This window comes from Cygnus olor, chromosome 2, assembly GCF_009769625.2.
Source record: "Cygnus olor isolate bCygOlo1 chromosome 2, bCygOlo1.pri.v2, whole genome shotgun sequence".
Classification (NCBI taxonomy): Eukaryota; Metazoa; Chordata; class Aves; order Anseriformes; family Anatidae; genus Cygnus; species Cygnus olor.
Window position 1 is genome coordinate 122,371,566 of NC_049170.1, and position 19,266 is coordinate 122,390,831.

General features: G+C 41.8%; 1 protein-coding gene across 1 annotated transcript in view; it reads left to right on the top strand.

Moving 5' to 3' along the window:
- Positions 1–578: 578 nt before the first annotated feature.
- CLVS1 (clavesin 1) overlaps positions 579–19,266 on the top strand; it is a 104,325-nt gene continuing 85,637 nt past the window's right edge. The window contains exons 1-2 of the mRNA XM_040545727.1: positions 579–751; positions 9,782–10,403. Of these exons, the coding sequence (XP_040401661.1) occupies positions 10,015–10,403 (389 nt within the window). The 5' untranslated portion in view covers positions 579–751; positions 9,782–10,014. The remainder of the gene's footprint in view (positions 752–9,781; positions 10,404–19,266) is intronic.

Genomic DNA, 19,266 nt, shown 5'->3' on the forward strand with positions numbered 1-19,266 from the left:
AAAGAGTTTAAAGGTTTGGGAGAGGGGCTGGGAGAGTGCAGGGGGGAACCTTGTCCCGTTTTCATATTCTTCACTGGGCATTCGCTGTGGCTGCTGTTGGTGACAATGCCCTGAGCTAGGTGTACCTGCAGCCTGACCCAGACAACTTCTCTCTTAAAACCAGGCTGCCATGTTCATTAAGGCATCCTATCTATAATTCATGCAGATTGCCCTTTCTGTGGCTGCTGTAAATGTCGCAGGAGGTTGCGCTCTCCCCAACTTTCCCCTGGAAAGAGGCGATGCGCGAAATAAAGGCGGCGAAGACCGTGTCACCAGGCGAAAGCCCACACTGCTAAGCTCGCACTGACCGGCTGTGCTGCTGCTTTCCCGGCTGTCGGCAGCCCGCGGCTCCTTTGTCACCACTCCCCCGGCGGTGGCGGAGCGCCGAGCCCGCAGCCTGGGAGCGCCGGGAGGCAGCCGGGCGGGCGGCAGGAGGGCTTAGGACCCAGGGGGACGGCAGCCGCCGAGTGGAAGGACCCAGGCTTTGGTGCACACGCCTCCTACCAAAAAAAAAAAAAAAAAAAAAAATCATAGCCCCGTGGAGCTGGCGCTCGCTCATTCACAGTTTTCTAGAGAGATCTGAGCCTGAACCTGGGAGCCGGGAGATCTTGCTCACCCACCCAGCTCAACAGCAAGGACACCTACAGGGGGATAAAAAAAAAACAAAACAAACCCAAACCCTCCCGGCGGCAGGCTGCCTGGCTCTGTGCAGGTATTTGGATTTGTCTTTTCTCGGTTTGCGGCAGGGCGGCTCGCCGCGATCCCGTCCCCCCCTTCCCCGCGCCGCCGGGCCCGGGCTGCGGCGTTTCAGCACCCTCCGGGCGGACAGCTCCGGCCGCGCTGCGGGCGGGGGCCGAGCCCTGCCTGCTCCTGCCTTCCCCTGCCTGCCCCTACCTGCCCCTGCCTGCTCCTGCTTGCCCCTGCCTGCCCCTGCCTGCTCCTGCCTGCTCCTGCCTGCCCTGCTCTTAACAGCTGCCTACTCCCTGCCTGCCCTGCTCCCTGCCTTCCTACCCTTCCTACCCTTCCTACCCCTCCTACCCTTCCTACCCCTCCTACCCTTCCTACCCTTCCCACCCTTCCTACCCCTCCTACCCTTCCTACCCCTCCTACCCCTCCTACCCTTCCTACCCTTCTCTACCCCTCCTACCTTTCTCTCTGACTCTGACTCTTTTGCCTGCCCTGACTCCCTGGTCCATACCTCCCCCACACCTCCTACCTGGCCTGCTCCCTCCCTGCCTCCTTCCCCTGCTCCCTGCCTCTCCTGCCTCTCCTGCCTCAGTGCTCTCTGCCTCCCTCTTTCCCCAGCTCACTGTCTGCCCTGCCTCTCTCCTCCTTGCCCTGATGGCTGCCTTTCCCAACTGTCCTACTTCCCCTGCCTGCCCTACTTCCCTTACCTCCCCTGCCTTTCTTCCCTTCCCCACTTCCTACTTCCTACCTACCCTGTCTCTTCTGCTTCTCCTTACCCTGCCTCTCTGCCTCCTGCCTTCCTGCTTCTTCCTCTCCTATCTACTCTCCTCCCTGCTCTGCTCTCCTGCCTCCTTTCCCCCCCTTCCTTTCTTTCCTGCCCCATCTGCCCCTCCTGCCTTCCTTCTCCATCACCAGCCTGGGGAAGCAGGGGAAAGAGTACAAGTTGGAAGGGAAAGTCTAGATCCAATTTCAGAGCAGATGAGATGTGAGGACGATGGAGGGGCGAGGGTTAAAGCTGGGAGTTAAGTCACCAAGTAGAGACCCCAGCTAACTGCAGAAAGATAGGAGCTTGTCAAACACATGCAGGTACCTGTTTGCTTCTCAGCAAATTGATGCCTGTTTTGACCAGGTACATTCAGCCCAGAGTGAGGTGAGAGATTAAGGGGAGGGAGACTGCAGGGTCAGTCAAATGTTCTGCTTTCCCAAAGGCAAACTGATGAGTAATGTGTGCAGGGAAGAAGTAGGGTGAATCATGCCTACCCCCATGGATCCTGTGCTGGAGGAAGTCAAGAATTAAGTTGTGGTCTCTGCAAGCAGTGAGTGTGTTCAGGGAGGGCTTCATGCAGAAAATAAACATAAACCAAAAAACTGCTGGAACAACCCCCTGCATGCTGCTGGCTTGACTTTAATTCTGTCTGCAGTGGTTTAATCCTGGTGGGAGCGGAGGGGGGTTGAAGAAGGTCAGAGGAAGAAGAGAGCTTTCCCTTTCAAAATACTGATTCCGAAATCTAAACAAGTTCCAGGAATAATGAAGTTAAGGAGCAGATGGCTAGTCATTATCCATCACTAAACAGTGACTGGATCATATTTGGAAGGAAAAATTAAATTACAGAAAGGCTGCTTTCATGTGCTTTCTGAGTAATCAGATGATAACACGGATTTTCTCCTGTAATAAAAGTTAATGCAATGCCAACATCTAAATGACATATTATGTAACAGTATTATGTCAAGCGTTGCATAGCAAAGGTAAGGATTTTCTTTTTGATATAGTGATAAGTCAGATAACCTTATAGATATTTCCTTGTTTTGTAGTCTGTATCCCAGCATGAAGTTTGCAGGGACAGTTTGTGTTGTCAGCATAATCGGGTCTGATATGTATCTGCTATAGAATGTTGCTGCTTATCTTAAGAATTTTGTTGACTCATCCACCTTTGAAAACTATTGAGTAGTTTCTAAAGATTAGACTTGTATATGCAAAACAAGAAACAATAATGTAACCTGTTCTAAGAACCTTGCCGTTCTTATCTCATAATTTCTGACAAAATCTGGTGCAGAGACCAGATACTCTTATACTGAGTAGCATCGAGTGCTGCTGAGTAGCAGAGTAAGCAGTGCAACTGAGTTTGGCAATGAAGGGATTGCAGAATCAGCCCAAGCACATTGAACCATAATTCTTTAAACTCTGTGTGCTTTGAACACAGAAGGTGTTTCATTGAAACATGTAACAACAGCCTCCTTGTCTTCCAAAAGGGGACCATGTCGGTTAAAATACAAATGATCACCCTCATAAAATGACGGAGAATATTTCCATCGAACTAGGACTGTAAACTTCTGCAGTTTTTAATTTAGGTATGCAATTACTGAAGCTTTAGTACTATTGTTTTGCAAAAAAAAAAAATATATTCTCTCACAGCCCATTGCTGTGGTGTCTGGCATACAAATACGAGATGTGACAATCAGATCCTACAAGTTAAAACAGGTGGAAACATCAGCATTTTATAAAGGGGGAAGTTCAGTGAACAGAAGTTCATAGAGTTTTTGGCAGATGATTATAAGTCCTTTACCTCTTGATATTACCACTGCTCTTAGGATTTAGCTGTTTTCTAAAAACAGCTTTTTTTTTTTTTTTTTTTTTTTTAGCAGTATTTGTATAAAGTCCTTAAGTCTAACATGTTGCTCCACTGAGAAAATGAACAAACAAAGTATTATCAAACTACATTAAACTTCATTTTGACAGTATTGGGAGAAATGTGAAGATAGCTGTGTTTGTGTTCAGACTTGAGTAGAAGAGAAAAACACAGGAAAATTGAATGAATTCCTAGGTGCAGAAATTCCTCTCTCTCCTTCCTTCCTTCCTTCCTTCCTTCCTTCCTTCCTTCCTTCCTTCCATCCTTCCTTCCTTCCTTCCTTCCTTCCTTTTTTCTCTCCTTTCATCCTCTTTGCCCTACCTTCCTTTCTTTCTTTCCTCCCTCTGCCACCCCACAGGATGGCAGATACCTTTCTCAGTCATAATGTGTAATGAACTAAGTTTCCTCTTGACAGGGCAATAATATACAATCATTTCATTTAATATTTTTAAAAGAGCATGTTTTTTGTAATGTGTAGCAAAAGTCCCATAAAATCAGATAAACTTCATGTTATTAAAGATGTAGAATTAAATATCTTGATTACATATTTTCTTCCTTCTTCTGTATATCTTTGTATAGATGGCATAATACAACTTCTACAGTGCATTTAGGGGTTTTCAGGAACCAGTATTATCATCCTGTGCTATCAGATTTCTACACATAGCTTAATTATCATGCTTGGGGGTCAGAATTCATGTTTTACATACTGCTGACAATTTCTGCTGAAGGAAGTTTCTAGACAATGCGAAAAGCGACTTCTTTATCCAGTAGTGGACAGGATGCTTTTTGCATGGTGACACTTCCAGTTCACGACTGACATGGAAGTCCCACATAGCCTGTTGCTTGTTTGACATTCCACAGGTCAGGCATCACATTCCCATAGGGGTTTACAGTTTATCTGTGGCTGATAAGTATGTAAAACTTTAAAATAATGATCTGGAGAAAGACAGAAGTAAACACATTTAGTTCACAGTTATTTTGCTTAACTTTTTTTTTTTTTTTTTTTTTTTTTATTATTTACAAGTTCTCTGAGTTTCCCTGCTCAGCTTGTAGTCCTATTTCCTTAATACTCAAGTTGACAATAACTTTGCAAATTTTGTGTCAAAAGATAGTGAGGAAATCTGTTTATTTCACATCTACCAGACAACCTTGTCAGTCTCTCCTGATGCCCGTCAGCTTGCAGCAGCAGCAGGGCAGCTGCAGGTCAGTGCTGCAGACATGCCTGCCCTACTTACTGTGCAGGGAGCTACAAGGTTCAGTTGAGTTGCTGCCATGTTTTGTGCTGAGCCATGGCTAAATTACCACTGTTGGACAGATAGATGTGGCCCACGGGTAACCCGTAACTGACTCAAGCTGACAAGAAGACTGTAATACGAGGGGCGTAGGGATGTAATGATGTATTGTTTTTACTGGATTGAAGGAAATGTTAGGCTTTGCACCTGAGCAAGGAGATCACAACCCAGGAAAGTGTGAGAAAACATCAAACTCCCCACACAGCTGTTAGAGTCAGAAACGTTTCCTATTTTCATATTGAAGAGGAGTAATAGTTCCCTAGCAAAGGTTTACGGGAACTCGAGGCCTTGAAGGCAAGAAGCTTGCAATGTTTAACTCATTTAGGTTCACTGGGAGAATCTCATCCCTTAGGGAAGGGCTGTAGGAGACATTCATAATCTGAGCAGCAGTGGAGTTGGGAAGTGAAACAGGCCTGCTGGGGTCCCCAAAAGGGGGGGTAGCTCTTACCAAAAGCATAAAGAAATTATACACTTTTGGAGTCCTGGCTGGGCCATTGAAGCTTCTCCTTACACTGGGGAAACAGGGAACATTGCTGTCTACCTCTTTATTTCCTAGTGTGCAATGTGGTTTCATATTTTTTGCATTATGCAGAGTATTCTGGAAAGGTTGCCCAGATGTTAACATGTAGGCTTGCTGCTCAGGAGATGTATGCCCTGTTCCCAGCTCTGTGAAATGTGTCTTCCGTGACTGCAGGCAAATCACTCAGGGCTGTACTTCTCCCCACTAGCTGTGGTGGATGCCAGGATCCCACAGCCAAGGAGTCAGATTTTCTCACCCCTCTTTTGAAATTATTTCATGGAGCCAGGGTACAGCCTTTTCTGTGTCTGAGCACTCTATCTCCATTTTGGGTTCCTGTTAAAGTACCCAAGACCACAAAGGACTGTAGGAGCCATTCCTACGAGTGCAGCTATGGATCCACCCTCCCCTGCCCTTATGAAGAAATCCCTGCTAAGCAGAACATAGCCCAGAGATGTTTTCCACAGTTAACATCAAAATATTTTTTAGAAAGCAATTTAATGAGATGACACCCACACTCTGAAATGAAATCATTCTAGACTACCGTTTTCCCGCCCTCCCTGCCCACTCCCTTCTTTTCTGGCATGATTTTAAGAGCTAATATCTGTATGAATGCTAGGAGCTAGGAGTTATATAATGAAACAAATCATAACAATGATGACTATTAACACCAGGTGAGGATCAAAGCCCAGTGCCTTCCCCATCTGAAAGCTGCAGTAATGAACTTTCACGTGGTGTATAGCTTTGGACTGAATGGAAAACTCTCATTAGACAGACGTCCCTAAAATCTGTCTGGAATTTAAATGTATGAGGAAGGGCCAAATGGACATGAGGACAATCCTTCAAGGGGCAAATGGTGTTGCAGAGACTGCAAAGTAGGCAAGAATAAAGTGGTCCAGACAAGTGTCTTCACTGAGGACAGTTTTGGACAATTCTCTAGATATTGTAGGGCAGATAGGTGTTGAATGATGATCGAGAAGCTGTCATTAAAGAGAGAGTAGTAAAGCATGTTAAGTTCTTTGAACAGAAAGTTCTAAGTATGCATTCTTAAAATATTATTTTCATTTTAGTTAATTATTAAGTATTGCTATAAATTTTATTATCAACCAAGACTTATTTTTGAGATTCAGGAAAAAAATATATAAGCTGTTTGTTTGTCTGAAGACCATATCCTGCTTTTAGTATTTTACTTATCCTAAAGCCACTCTCTGTCCCTTGTCATTCTCTTGTGACAGAAAAAGAATAATCTGAAATCATATGTGATACCACATTTCTGGTCAAAATTTCCCCCTTTTTTTTACTGTATTAATAAGTTGTGTTTCTTATCTCTGTTAATTATTTTTCCTCGTTTAAAGCTCGGGTTTGTTCCTTTGAAGGGATGATTTATTGTAAGTGGCTGTGAAAAGACATTAGGAGAGCAAATAGTCCCTTGGGAACAAAGAGTCACAACACAGAAAAGCAGCTGTTGAGACTATAACAAAGAGTCTAGTGTGCCAACACGTAGCAAAAGAGAAAAAAAAAAAAAAGCCAGCATCTTCATTTGTAAAAAAAAAAATGCAGAACAAAGATGTAAACACCTGAAAAACTGGCAGATGGATTAGAGCTATACACAACACCAGACGAGGAGAAACTGCCATGTGTGGGAGGAGATGAAAATGGAGAAGGTGCTTCTGCTATACCTTCGGGAATCAGGATAAATCAGTACCATTTGAGAAAGCACAGTGACAATTAAACTGGGTAGCTATGGAGCATTAAATTTATTGTCAAGGTAAACAGGGGGAGAACTAAGTCATCCACAGATACAAATCAAACTCCTTGAAGTCGATGGTGCTAGACAGGATTACTAACCTCATGATTTGTGTTATGATTCAGACAGTGACAATACTGTTCATAGACATTTTGGATTATTTTGAAATATATAACATTATGCCAGTAAAGCATTTTAGTGCAAAGGCTGTTCCAGCTGATAATTAGAATAGTCTATAGATTCTGTATCCCATCCCTGTAGCTCAACTCACCACCAGAAAACTCTGAAATACATTTTAGAATGTTTCTTTTTTTAGACTGAATATTTGTAAATTGCTTTTTGGCAACAAAGTCTGACAGGAGAGGACCTTAACTCTCTCACCTTGGGATCATTCTGGGGATGAAGGGTACTAATCCATTTAAATAAGGTAAAAACAGTCAGAAAATGTGATGATAATGTGTAGCATCATTTTTGACACTAACTGATTGGGAACCCCATGAGAAGATCCAAAGGGACAGACCTCCTTGGTCTATCCCCATTTCCTTCTGGTGCAGCCTGTAGTTGACCTTTCAGGAACTTGCCTCATTTCCAAAGAAACATCTTGGGGGAGATGTGAGTCTGAAAAGGAGCAGAGCAAGGGATGTTTTTTACACTCATAAACTCCCAAATGTCCAAAAGGGGTGAAACCGTTGAGGTCATATTTAACAGCCACAAGTCACGGTAGCTCCAAAGGTGTTCAAATTCATAATGAATGAGCCAGAATTGACACAGAGCCCAGATGGGCTCCTTGCTTCCACCCCTGCTCTGCTGAGCACCCTTAAGTGCAGCCAGGTGCCCTTGGGCACTCTGATCGCCCTGTGAGAGTATCATACTTAAGCACACCTAACTAGCTCTGTGGAAGCAATTCTAACTCAAAACATGATTTATGCAATAAAATGCTAATGCCACCATTAATTTGAGATCTAAAGCACAGATTATTGGCCTGATTTTCCAAAGCCCTACATTAATTTTACATCAGCAGAATTCTGTTGATACCAGCAGTTATCCTAATTTGGTCTAATAAAGGCAAAAGGCATTATCTTTTATGCGTGTAACCCATCTTTAATACTACCCATATTTCTTTAACAATTGAGTAACCTGCAGCCATAGATTACCCCCTCAAGACTTCAGGGCATGTTTTCCTGGAGTCTTTCACACTCTGTAGTGACTTGTCAAAGACAGGCAGCCTTCTTTCCTCCTGTCTCTGCCTTTTCCTAAGTTTTCCCAGGCTGATGCTGAATCATTGGGTATTCTGCCCTGCAGGTAGCTCTACATATCTCCAGCTCCACAGCAAATACTGAAAGAGGCTGCTTAGCAAACTCCCCTTGAGCAAACTCACCCATAGACAAGTCAACTGCATGTTGCTGTTGAATGAAAAGCTTGGGGATGTTTTCTCTTACCTGTCGCTGCAAATGTCCTTTAAGCAAATACGCAGAAACAGTCTGTATTCAAATTTAGGGATCTTGTCCTGGAGGTGCAGCTGTGGCATCTAAAGTGTAGTTTGTATCAATGACATGCAAGTTCACAAAACAGGGAACTCGGGGTTCCCTTGTGTTGATTAACTTCCACATCCTGCAGTGTAACTTTGAGCACTCCCATCTAGAAAATGCTCTGGCTGCTGCTGTCTCCTTGGTTTGATATGAGAACACTGAATCTAGGAGAGCAGCAGAGTGAAACAGTGTTTGTGCTATAAATAATTCATAATTTTCCAAACAGCTTTCTTCAAATAAAATAAAACATGTCTTTCACTCAGGGATTCCCTTTTAATTTTTAAAACCAAATTTTCTTTTTCAGAAATTAGAGAGAGAGATAAATCTGTCAGGCAGTGTTTTTTGTTTTATTTTGTTTGCTTGTCTGTTTTTGTGATGGCTGAAAAATTGGATGGATCTTGATCTTTCTTCATGCATATTTCACATTGGAAAAGACCTTGATCTTATTTCACACAAGTGTAACTACACAGACTTCGATGACAGCCTCTTGCTAATTATGTCACTGAATTGTAAGAGATTCACTGTACCGTTTTGCTTATACATAACAGCTTAAGCATCACTTCTAACACTCATAAAAACAAATTCTAGGTAAAGTACAAGAATGAAAAAGAAAATGAATTTCAGAACTAAATATTCAAGAAAGCTACAAGGCACTGAAAATAAGAATTTGACGTAAAATATATATCTTCACAACTAAAACACCAACCCTGTGAGATTCAATTCATCAAAACTTTATTCATGGGGCGTTTCCCATGAAGATATATTAACTCTCAATGGGAAATATTTTCAGTGATGTTTTACCAAGCAGAAAACACCAGTGATGTTGGTAGAGTTTTATTTTTTAACAGTTTTGTGAACAACTCAGGAGCTAATTCAAGGAAAGCTACAAGCTGACAGTACAGCTGATAAATTCAAGTCAAACAAGTTGTTAGACTTATTATGATGAGTATAAATCTGTATATTTAGGAAGCTGAAATGTTGCTTCTGTTATGGGTTGGAAACAATTATTATCAATTTTGCTTTTGTCATCTTGGGCTTGAAGTTATGGAAAGCTGGAACTCCCATACTTTTAGATGACAACTTTGCAAAGGGTATTCTAATACTAAGATGATAAAATATATAATTGTTAATTAATCAGAGTGCCCTTCTGAAAAATTAAATATATACATTCAAGTTGTCAGTGACTGTCTTAATTGCACCGATTCTGAAATTATTTGGCTGTTATCCTCTTATATATGAAGCCTACAAAACAGTTTTATGCTTATATAAAGTTCAGAAACATATTTGTGTAATCTTTATATACATACTTAATTTTCCTTTTATATATTTGCTCTTTCTTTTAGAAAGTGATGGAATAAACAACACTTCCCTTTGGATGGATTATATAACATATGAACTGCCTGCTACTCTTTCTGCAGGAATAAGAAAAGCCCTTCACTTTCATTTGTTAGGTATCAGCGTGATAGCAAAAAGCTTCTGAATGGCTCACGCTCACAGCAGACCATTTGTTGAATGGGATCAGCACTTCCACTAAAATATCTGAAGTTAAGGATTTGGAAAACAGATTTTTGCAGAGATGACCCATTTACAAGCTGGACTTAGTCCAGAGACTATAGAGAAAGCCCGCCTGGAACTGAATGAAAACCCAGACATTTTGCATCAGGATATCCAGCAAGTCAGGGACATGATCATCACAAGGCCTGACATTGGGTTTTTACGTACAGATGATGCCTTCATCTTGAGATTTCTCCGAGCCAGGAAGTTTCACCAAACGGAGGCCTTCAGACTGCTGGCTCAGTACTTCCAGTACCGCCAACTAAATCTGGATATGTTCAAAAACTTCAAGGCTGATGATCCAGGAATCAAACGGGCTCTGACTGATGGGTTCCCAGGAGTGCTAGAAAATCGCGACCACTGTGGCAGGAAGATTCTTCTGCTTTTTGCAGCCAACTGGGATCAGAGTAGGTAAATGTAGATAGTGTCCTTATCTTTTTACATACACTTACACTCAACTTGTAAATTAATATTTGTGACCATACATAAAGAAGCAAAGCCATCAGTAAAATATAACGAGTCCATTTCACTAAAACTTTTACCTGACCTGATCACCTCTCATTCATCAGATGTAACATCATTCAGAGCCAAGGGTGTATCATAGTATCAAATAAGTAGTTCATGTTTTTTTGTTTTGTTTTGTTTTGCTTCTATAAATACTTCAATTTTTTAGTCAGATAGTGTTGGCTTGCTATAAATACAATAATACCTATTATATAATTGCTTGAGTAATATCATAGATTAGTTTAACAGGTTGACAGAAAGCAAATGTCTTGAAACATATGGTGGCTCTCCTAGCTCTTCTGGTGCAGCAGGAAATGACCATATTTATCTTATTTTCAGAATTCTTAACAGATATCTTTTGGTTTTAATGATTGCAGGAATTATAACCTCTGTTATGAGATTTTCTCAAATTGTATCATAATTTCTACACACTCTGGTTAGTGTATGCTTTTCAGGTCATTTATTTACAGAGAATGAACTAAGATATCTCCCATTAATTATTACAAAATTAAATTTTTAAATGTTAATATGATTAAATAGCTTTCACTACCTATTTGAAGTGATATAAATACAGAGAAAAGGTGATTGTACCCAAATATCATGTTCACATTGTTCCCTTTGTCAGAAGTTATTCCATTCTGTTTTCCCTGCATTCATAGTAAGATGAAGAAGTTTATTCAGCTGTTGTGATTGCCAGGTGTTCTTCTGATCTTTAATAAAAATGAGAGCAAAGAAAAAAAAAACAGATTCAGGTCTTGAGCATCAAAAATTCTGATGATTTCCAGGTTGGAGTTTGCCTTGGTGCAGTCTAAAGTCTCCCATGAAAATGTCTTTCATCGTTAGGAGTCAATAGATTAGGGCTTTGCATTTTCATTACAGAAATTATTAGTGAACAGTACAGATGTGCCTGCAATTTTTCATGTTCATTGTTTTCTGGGTAAACCTTTCATGTCCCTGTGAAAACTGTTCAGAAGTGCTTCTATTTTTCTTTCCATGCACAGATCAAGCAAATAGATGTACAGAAATATAGTTTTGCATATAAAAAAATATTTGGTGAAATCCAGAACTGAAGCCAGTGATAAAAGTCCTACTGAGTACAATGAGGCCAGCAGTTTATCTCCTGACTTTGTGAACTGTGAGCTTGGCTTTCTTCCAACCACAAAACCCTTCCTTTAGCACTTGGGCTGAAAAGAAAGATGAATAAGCAGGTATCTTGAAGTAATAGAAAGCATCAGCTTTAAAGGACAGAAGCATTGTGGCTCTGCTGGTTGCATTAAGGGATTTAGGTATTATACAGAGCTGTCTTCAGGTTTCTGATCCCTCAAAAAAATTAATCCATATGATTAACCTTGTCCATCGGGTCCTGCTCTGGGAAAGTTGAGAATGCTGCTGTCAAGGGCTCCTGCACAGGGATTTGGACAGAAAATTGATTCTTGACAGATTTTGACTCACGTTTTCTTAAAGTCCATGTTTCCACGTGTATATGTGCATGTATGCAAACCCAAAGATACCTTGTTTCCGAAAACATAATTTTAACTTTCAACAAAGAAAGGCCAAGGCTATTGTGATAGGATATACTTTCTTGAGTAAAAATCCCATGCAAATTCTACCTCACTTCTTCCACTGAAATTCAACTCTTGTCTGGATTTAAATGACAAGAAGTGTCATTTTTGTCAGCTTTTGTATCACTGCAACTTGTGAGTTTGAGGTCTGGGAACGGAGTGCTTTGGGTATGAATTAGGAACAGGACTTGGTTTCTAAGAAAGCAGAGGTATGATCTCCTCCTTCTTTACTGCCTATAGACATCAATAAGACTAAAAGATGTTAAGGAACCTGAAATGATGAGCATGATGACCTATTAAGCAGCAGAAAAACAGATCATTGACCAGAAAAAATGCACGTGCATATATGTTTCAAAAAGTAAAAAGAAAAAGGGCCATTGTTTATATCTAACAAGCAAGTTTCTTGGACAACTTTTCTATGGATATGTCTTCAGTGACAGCACAATGTTTACAGGTTTAGATTTTGCCCGAACACTAGTGCAACCAACTCATCTGATGTTATGATGCTGACAAGCAAAAGTAAGAGCTCAGCCTTCAGCATGCTTTTCCTAACTTTAGTCTCATTTCCAACTGGCTGTGACTTCTCTTTCTTTATCATTAAAGCATAATTTAAAAGGGATGATTCATAAAGAAATGCTAATTTTTAAAAAATCCTTTAATATCAGTATTGCTTGAATCCATAAACTGATTTTCAGCCCAGACATTTATATCATTTATACCCCTGGGAATATGGTGGGTATATGGACCACATGCTAGGCAGGCATTTCTTACAAATTTCTTGATTTTTTAAAAGGAAACGTCATTATTTGTGTAATGTCACTGCTTGGATAAACCAGATCCAAAATATTTTAAGAGATTTCCTCTATCAAAGACAAAACCTCTGCATGAGCTTTTAGAAACACTCTATTTTTAGCTTCAAGAATGCAATTGATAGATCTAATATCTTTAGGAAACTAGCTTTTAGTTTCCAATATCAATGTTTCTAGCTTCAGCTTCTAGCTACTGGACGTTGTTAATATGAAGAGACCACAAAAATATGTCAGCTTCCCATGTTTCCATTTTTGTGTCCTAACCATCTAATCTTTTAACCTACTTTTGAATTCACTGAGGATGCTGCAACATAGGGAAGTTACTCTGAGGCAACAAGTTAGTACATTAGCTACTCTACAGCAGCGGTCTTCACATTCACTTTTGACCATGCTGAATGTAAAACAGCTAACCTCCTTTTCCTCAAGGGCAAAACTACCATTGTATTATCAATGTCAGTGCAAGGTAAGGATCTTAAATCAGTTCCTTTCGTTTCCCAAGGAAATCAAATTTAGCTGTTTATCCACAAGGTAAGAAAATATTTGTGGGCAGCCAACACAACAAAGACAATGTACTGCAAAGTACCACCTAGCTTAACATTTTGCAATATCTCTGTGCTGCCAAAGCTTAAATAGATGGCATTTATTTACTCTCAGAATTAGGAATATTTTCCAGGTAGCTAATACTCTGCATCATTCTTTTCTGGTCCTTTCCTCTCATTTTAATATTGTTTTTAGTGTGCCGATGGATGAAATGATTACAAACTCACTAAGAAAACATCATGTGGTAGCACCATCTCACATTTCTCTTTAGTAATTCCCTCCTTCTAGGTACAAGATTGCCACTGTTTTCTTAGCTACTCTGTCATATTTTGAGCTCATGTTCAGCTCAGATCTGCTTCCAAGTTACTGCTTCCAAAAATACAAACACCACTGGTAAATGTGTCATACATTCTCATCTATAATGGGGGCACAGTCTAGCATGTGATTCACGCTCTTCTGCAGAGCTAAACCTGTCCTCCTCGTCAATTATCATTGCATGGTTTCTGTGATATCTGCAAAGTTCACTGGCAAGAATTTTATTTTTTGCTTCCATATCAGTGAAGAAGATAGTGATTATTGTTTTGACCAAAACCTCCTTGATGACTAGGAAAAAACCACAAGGAGCGATAATTCGTACCCACAGATCACTACTGAAATTTACTATTGTGCCAGGTTTTCATTCATTTAGCATGCTGTGTTGGTTTGGTTTTGCTCTACTTTTGGACAGTTTTCTTAAAGATAGTGTCTTCACTTTCTCTCTTATTCCAATATAGTAGCTTCTGAATCTGTTCATTAAAGTTAATCAAATATGATACAGAATGGAAGACTTCATTGATACTGAATAAATTAAAATGAGCGGATGGATAAAGATGAAAGAGATAGGATTAGTTTCACATTGAGGGAGAGAAAAAATGTTGAGATGTATTATTGTACATGAGTAAATCCATGCAGAGGTGTGCCACCATTCACGTAGGTCAGAGGTGCAGAATAATCCAACTATAAGATGTGAACTCACCCCAAACCCACAAAGTCGTCACATACACCACAACTTACAGAGCAACCCCTACTTGCAAATGACAATCATATTGTATAAATGACAGGTAAGCATGTCAAACCAATCTTGACAGAAACTTTTTTGATGAACTGATTTGCATCATGAAAAAATCAATTTGTGAAACAAATACTTATTTACAGACAGTTTTGATGGGACCTGAATCAGGATTTCACATAAACAAGCGTGTGATGGGATGTTCTAGATTACAAGTAATCTTCCTCACAGTTTCTCATTTCATCAGTCTCACCAAACCTAAGCCCTCTGATGCACCTTGAGTGAAACCAAACATTTTAAAGAAGCCAGATAAAAGTGCTTTTTGTGCTGTTAGCTTAAGGAAGCCCTTCACTAGCTACCACAGCTGTTCCTAGGTCTGCTACTGTTTTCCAATATACTCGGCTCATACACCTCGGAGATGGGGGCTTTGGGTGAACAAATAATTCAGGAGGAGTTCATTAATCTTCCAAGTAAAGATATTTCCTTCAAGGTCGTTCAGCCAGAGTAAAATTTATTTCTGTGTAGAGAGCCAGCACAAGGACTCTCTCCATTCATGACACATGGGTTGCATACCGACCCTCTGCAAATAGGACCTTGGGGTGCAGGGCCAGAAGGTTGCCCACTGTCTTTTATGGGAAAATGGTAATTAATTTCTTTCTTCATAACTGGACTGTCAAGTCTTAGATACTGTCAAATATCACCAAAAATTCTGTAAGAAAGTCAGAGGGGAAAACTGCTTCTCTGTTTACAGCATGCATTCCCAAGTCAGCTGCTAGCTATAAATTCTCTTTTATTAACCAAGGAATCCCAAATGCTAGATACTTACCATTCTCTAGGAAAGTGTATTGGGATAGGCTAAAAGGCAAGGAAATGCTCTGACATAGTGGTAAACCAACAGCTATAAATATTTTAAAGGGTCGGGATAGAAAAAATCACCTCCTTGCTGAGAATGCTAATAAATGGTGTAGTTACAATGATGTTATCATCAGCAGATCCTTTGGGTATGAATGAGTATGTCTCAGATACTGATTATTCCAACATATTTCAAGCATAATCTCAGGTACTTAATAGAATATGAAGGAATAAACATCTGTTGAGACTGATTTACAGTCACAAGTAAACTGTGGCAATAACTCAGCCTCATAGCTGTTTATTATGAGAGATTACTGCTGAAATATGACTAGCCCTAATACCAGAATGATTTTTACAAAACAAGTCTTTGTATTTAGGCCAAAGCCATTTTTAGGCCAAAGCTCATCTGGAGCTCAACCTGGCTACTGCCATTAAAGACAACAAAAAATCCTTTTACAAATATATCAATGCGAAACGGAGGACTAAGGAGAATCTCCATCCTTTACTGGATGCGAGGGGAAACCTGGTTACTAAGGATGAGGAAAAGGCTGAGGTGCTTAATGCCGCCTTTGCCTCAGTCTTTAGCGGCAATACCGGTTGTTCTCTGGATACCCAGTGCCCTGAGCTGGCGGAAGGGGATGGGGAGCAGGATGTGGCCTTCGCTATTCATGAGGAAATGGTTGGCGACCTGCTAAGGAGCTTGGATGTGTGCAAGTCGATGGGGCCCGATGGGATGCACCCGAGGGTACTGAAAGAACTGGCAGAGGAGCTGGCCGAGCCGCTTTCCATCATTTATCGGCAGTCCTGGCTATCGGGGGAGGTCCCAGTTGACTGGCGGCTAGCCAATGTGACACCCGTCTATAAGAAGGGCCAGAGGGCAGACCCGGGGAACTATAGGCCTGTCAGTTTGACCTCAGTGCCAGGAAAGCTCATGGAGCAGATTATCTTGAGGGTCATCACGCGGCACTTGCAGGGCAAGCAGGCGATCAGGCCCAGTCAGCATGGGTTTATGAAAGGCAGGTCCTGCTTGACGAACCTGATCTCCTTCTATGACAAAGTGACGCGCTTGGTGGATGAGGGAAGGGCTGTGGATGTGGTTTACCTTGACCTCAGTAAGGCTTTTGACACCGTTCCCCACAACATTCTCCTCAAGAAACTGGCTGCGCGGGGCTTGGACTGGCGTAGGCTTCGCTGGGTTAGAAACTGGCTGGATAGCCGGGCCCAGAGAGTTGTGGTGAATGGAGTCAAATCTGGTTGGAGGCTGGTCACAAGTGGTGTCCCCCAGGGCTCGGTACTGGGGCCGGTCCTCTTTAATATCTTTATCGATGATCTGGATGAGGGCGTCCAGTGCACCCTCAGTAAGTTTGCAGATGACACCAAGCTAAGTGCGTGTGTCGATCTGCTCGAGGGAAGGAAGGCTCTGCAGGAGGATCTGGATAGGCTGGAGCGATGGGCTGAGGTCAACTGTATGAAGTTCAACAAGGCCAAGTGCCGGGTCCTGCACCTGGGGCGCAACAACCCCAAGCAGAGTTACAGGCTGGGAGATGAGTGGTTGGAAAGCTGCCTGGCAGAGAAGGACCTGGGAGTATTGGTTGATAGTCGGCTGAATATGAGCCAGCAGTGTGCTCAGGTGGCCAAGAAGGCCAACAGCATCCTGGCCTGTATAAGAAGCAGTGTGGCCAGCAGGTCTAGGGAAGTGATTGTCCCCCTGTACTCGGCTCTGGTGAGGCCGCACCTCAAGTACTGTGTTCAGTTTTGGGCCCCTCGCTACAGGAAGGACATGGACGTGCTCGAGCGAGTCCAGAGAAGGGCGACCAAGCTGGTGAGGGGTCTGGAGAACAAGTCTTACGAGGAGCGGCTGAGGGAGCTGGGCTTGTTCAGCCTGGAGAAGAGGAGGCTCAGGGGCGACCTTATCGCTCTCTACAGTTACCTTAAAGGAGGCTGTAGTGAGGTGGGGATTGGTCTGTTCTCCCACGTGCCTGGTGACAGGACGAGGGGGAATGGGCGAAAGTTGCGACAGGGGAGTTTTAGGTTGGATGTTAGGAAGTACTTCTTTACCGAAAGGGTTATTAAGCATTGGAACGGGCTGCCCAGGGAGGTGGTGGAGTCGCCATCCCTGGAGGTCTTTAAAAGACGTTTAGATGTAGAGCTTAGCGATATGGTTTAGTGGAGTGCTTAGTGTTAGGTCGGAGGTTGGACTCGATGATCTTGAGGTCTCTTCCAACCTAGAAATCTGTGTCTGTGTCTGTGTCTGTGTCTATTTAGTTAGGAGATACTTCTTCTGTGTTGGGAGATGCAATATATTAGAAATATTTGGGAGATACAATATATTAGAAATATTTCATGTTACATTGCTACATTACTGAGCTTGTTTGAAATGGTAGCAGACTTCAGGGTAGCAGAGAAAGAAACTGTAGCATAAGCAGAATACTCATTTCGAGGAGTAACAGATGTGCAAATTAAATGTTGGACAAAGAAGAGGAGAAATAAGCTCTGTCCTAAAATGTTTTAATTTGCTTGGAGGCAGCAACTTAATTCAGTTAGTACAGTTTATTGTGAGAGCCGGGTTTCGGAAGGCGGCTGTAGTCTGTATGAATGACAGAAGGATGACATACACAAATGACAGTCCTGGATAGGGCTGAGAAGGGAATCAAAGAAGAGAGAGAAAATGTCTGAAAAAGAGGAAGAACAACAACAGCTGGGAAAGTTATGAGACATATGTTGAAGAACAAGACAAGCCTGACTGAAAGGAAAAAAAAAATCAATGGGGAGGGGGGGTGAGGAGTACGGCAATCAAACACATATTGAGAGGAAAGAGAAGGTGAATGAATGGTGCAGGGATGAGGACTGAGTGAAGAGCTGTGAAGGACAGTGCCAGTGGGTGAGACAGACAATTGCTGTAGCTGGCCTGCAGGATAACAAAGGGAAACGAAGGGCAAACTTGAAAGTGGCTCTGTGCCACCTACTTCCTATGGAGAAAAGAAACCAAACTCAATCCCCAAGCTTTATGAATCAGAGAAGACAGATGATTAAGAAAAACACATGCAGAGAAACATGCACACACACACACATGCATATACATGCACACCCTTTCCTTCCCAGATTGTCTGAAAAGACCAAAATTTTGTGTGAGGGCTTATGTCTGGGTGACAGAAAAGAGAAACTGTATAATGTTGTGCTAGGGAGGGGTACCTTGTCCCTAGAAAATGACCCATGCTCCTCTGTGGGCTGTATTTGTCATCCTTACAGCTTGGTTCGGCAAAAGAACATTATAGCATGGCTGTATCAACAGAATAGTACAAAGCCAAACAATATGACATCCCATGTGGCTCTTTGTGCCTTTGAACCTTGAGAACAACTGGTATCCACGAATGCTCTTATAAATAGGAGTTTTTTGAGGTGAGACGTCGTAAGAAGTGATCAGAATACTTTTTGTCAGAGCTTTTCCTAAATCAAATCTTCTAAATATCTGATATTCTGATGAGTTTCTAACTTGTCAACCTAATTAAAATGAGTTAAGGCAAATTCATGCATTGCAGCAGGAACAGACTGCAAAGAGTCAAGGGAGGAAAAAAAAAAAAAAAAAAAAGGAACTCTGACTAACTATTTAATAGATAACATACAGTAGAAGCATCAGAGACAAGTGGAGATATCAAGCTGGAATCCTTAAGTACATTTAAAAATTTAAAATTCTAATGATCTTTGATATATATTTTCCCCAGACCACAATTTATTTTAGACTCTTTATTCTGAACTCAGAGCCTCTGTGTCAATTGCATTTTACATAAAAATACTTGCTTTTTTCACCACTCTCTTGTAGGTGTCAAGCATCCTTCACTTCCAGCAGCTTGAAAGCAGCCCCAGAGGATGCTTGGGAACCGCAGCTGTTAGCAGGCTCTGTGTGGTCTGAAAGAAATTACAGTGGACAACATGAATTTGGACAGCATGTGCACGGGCGT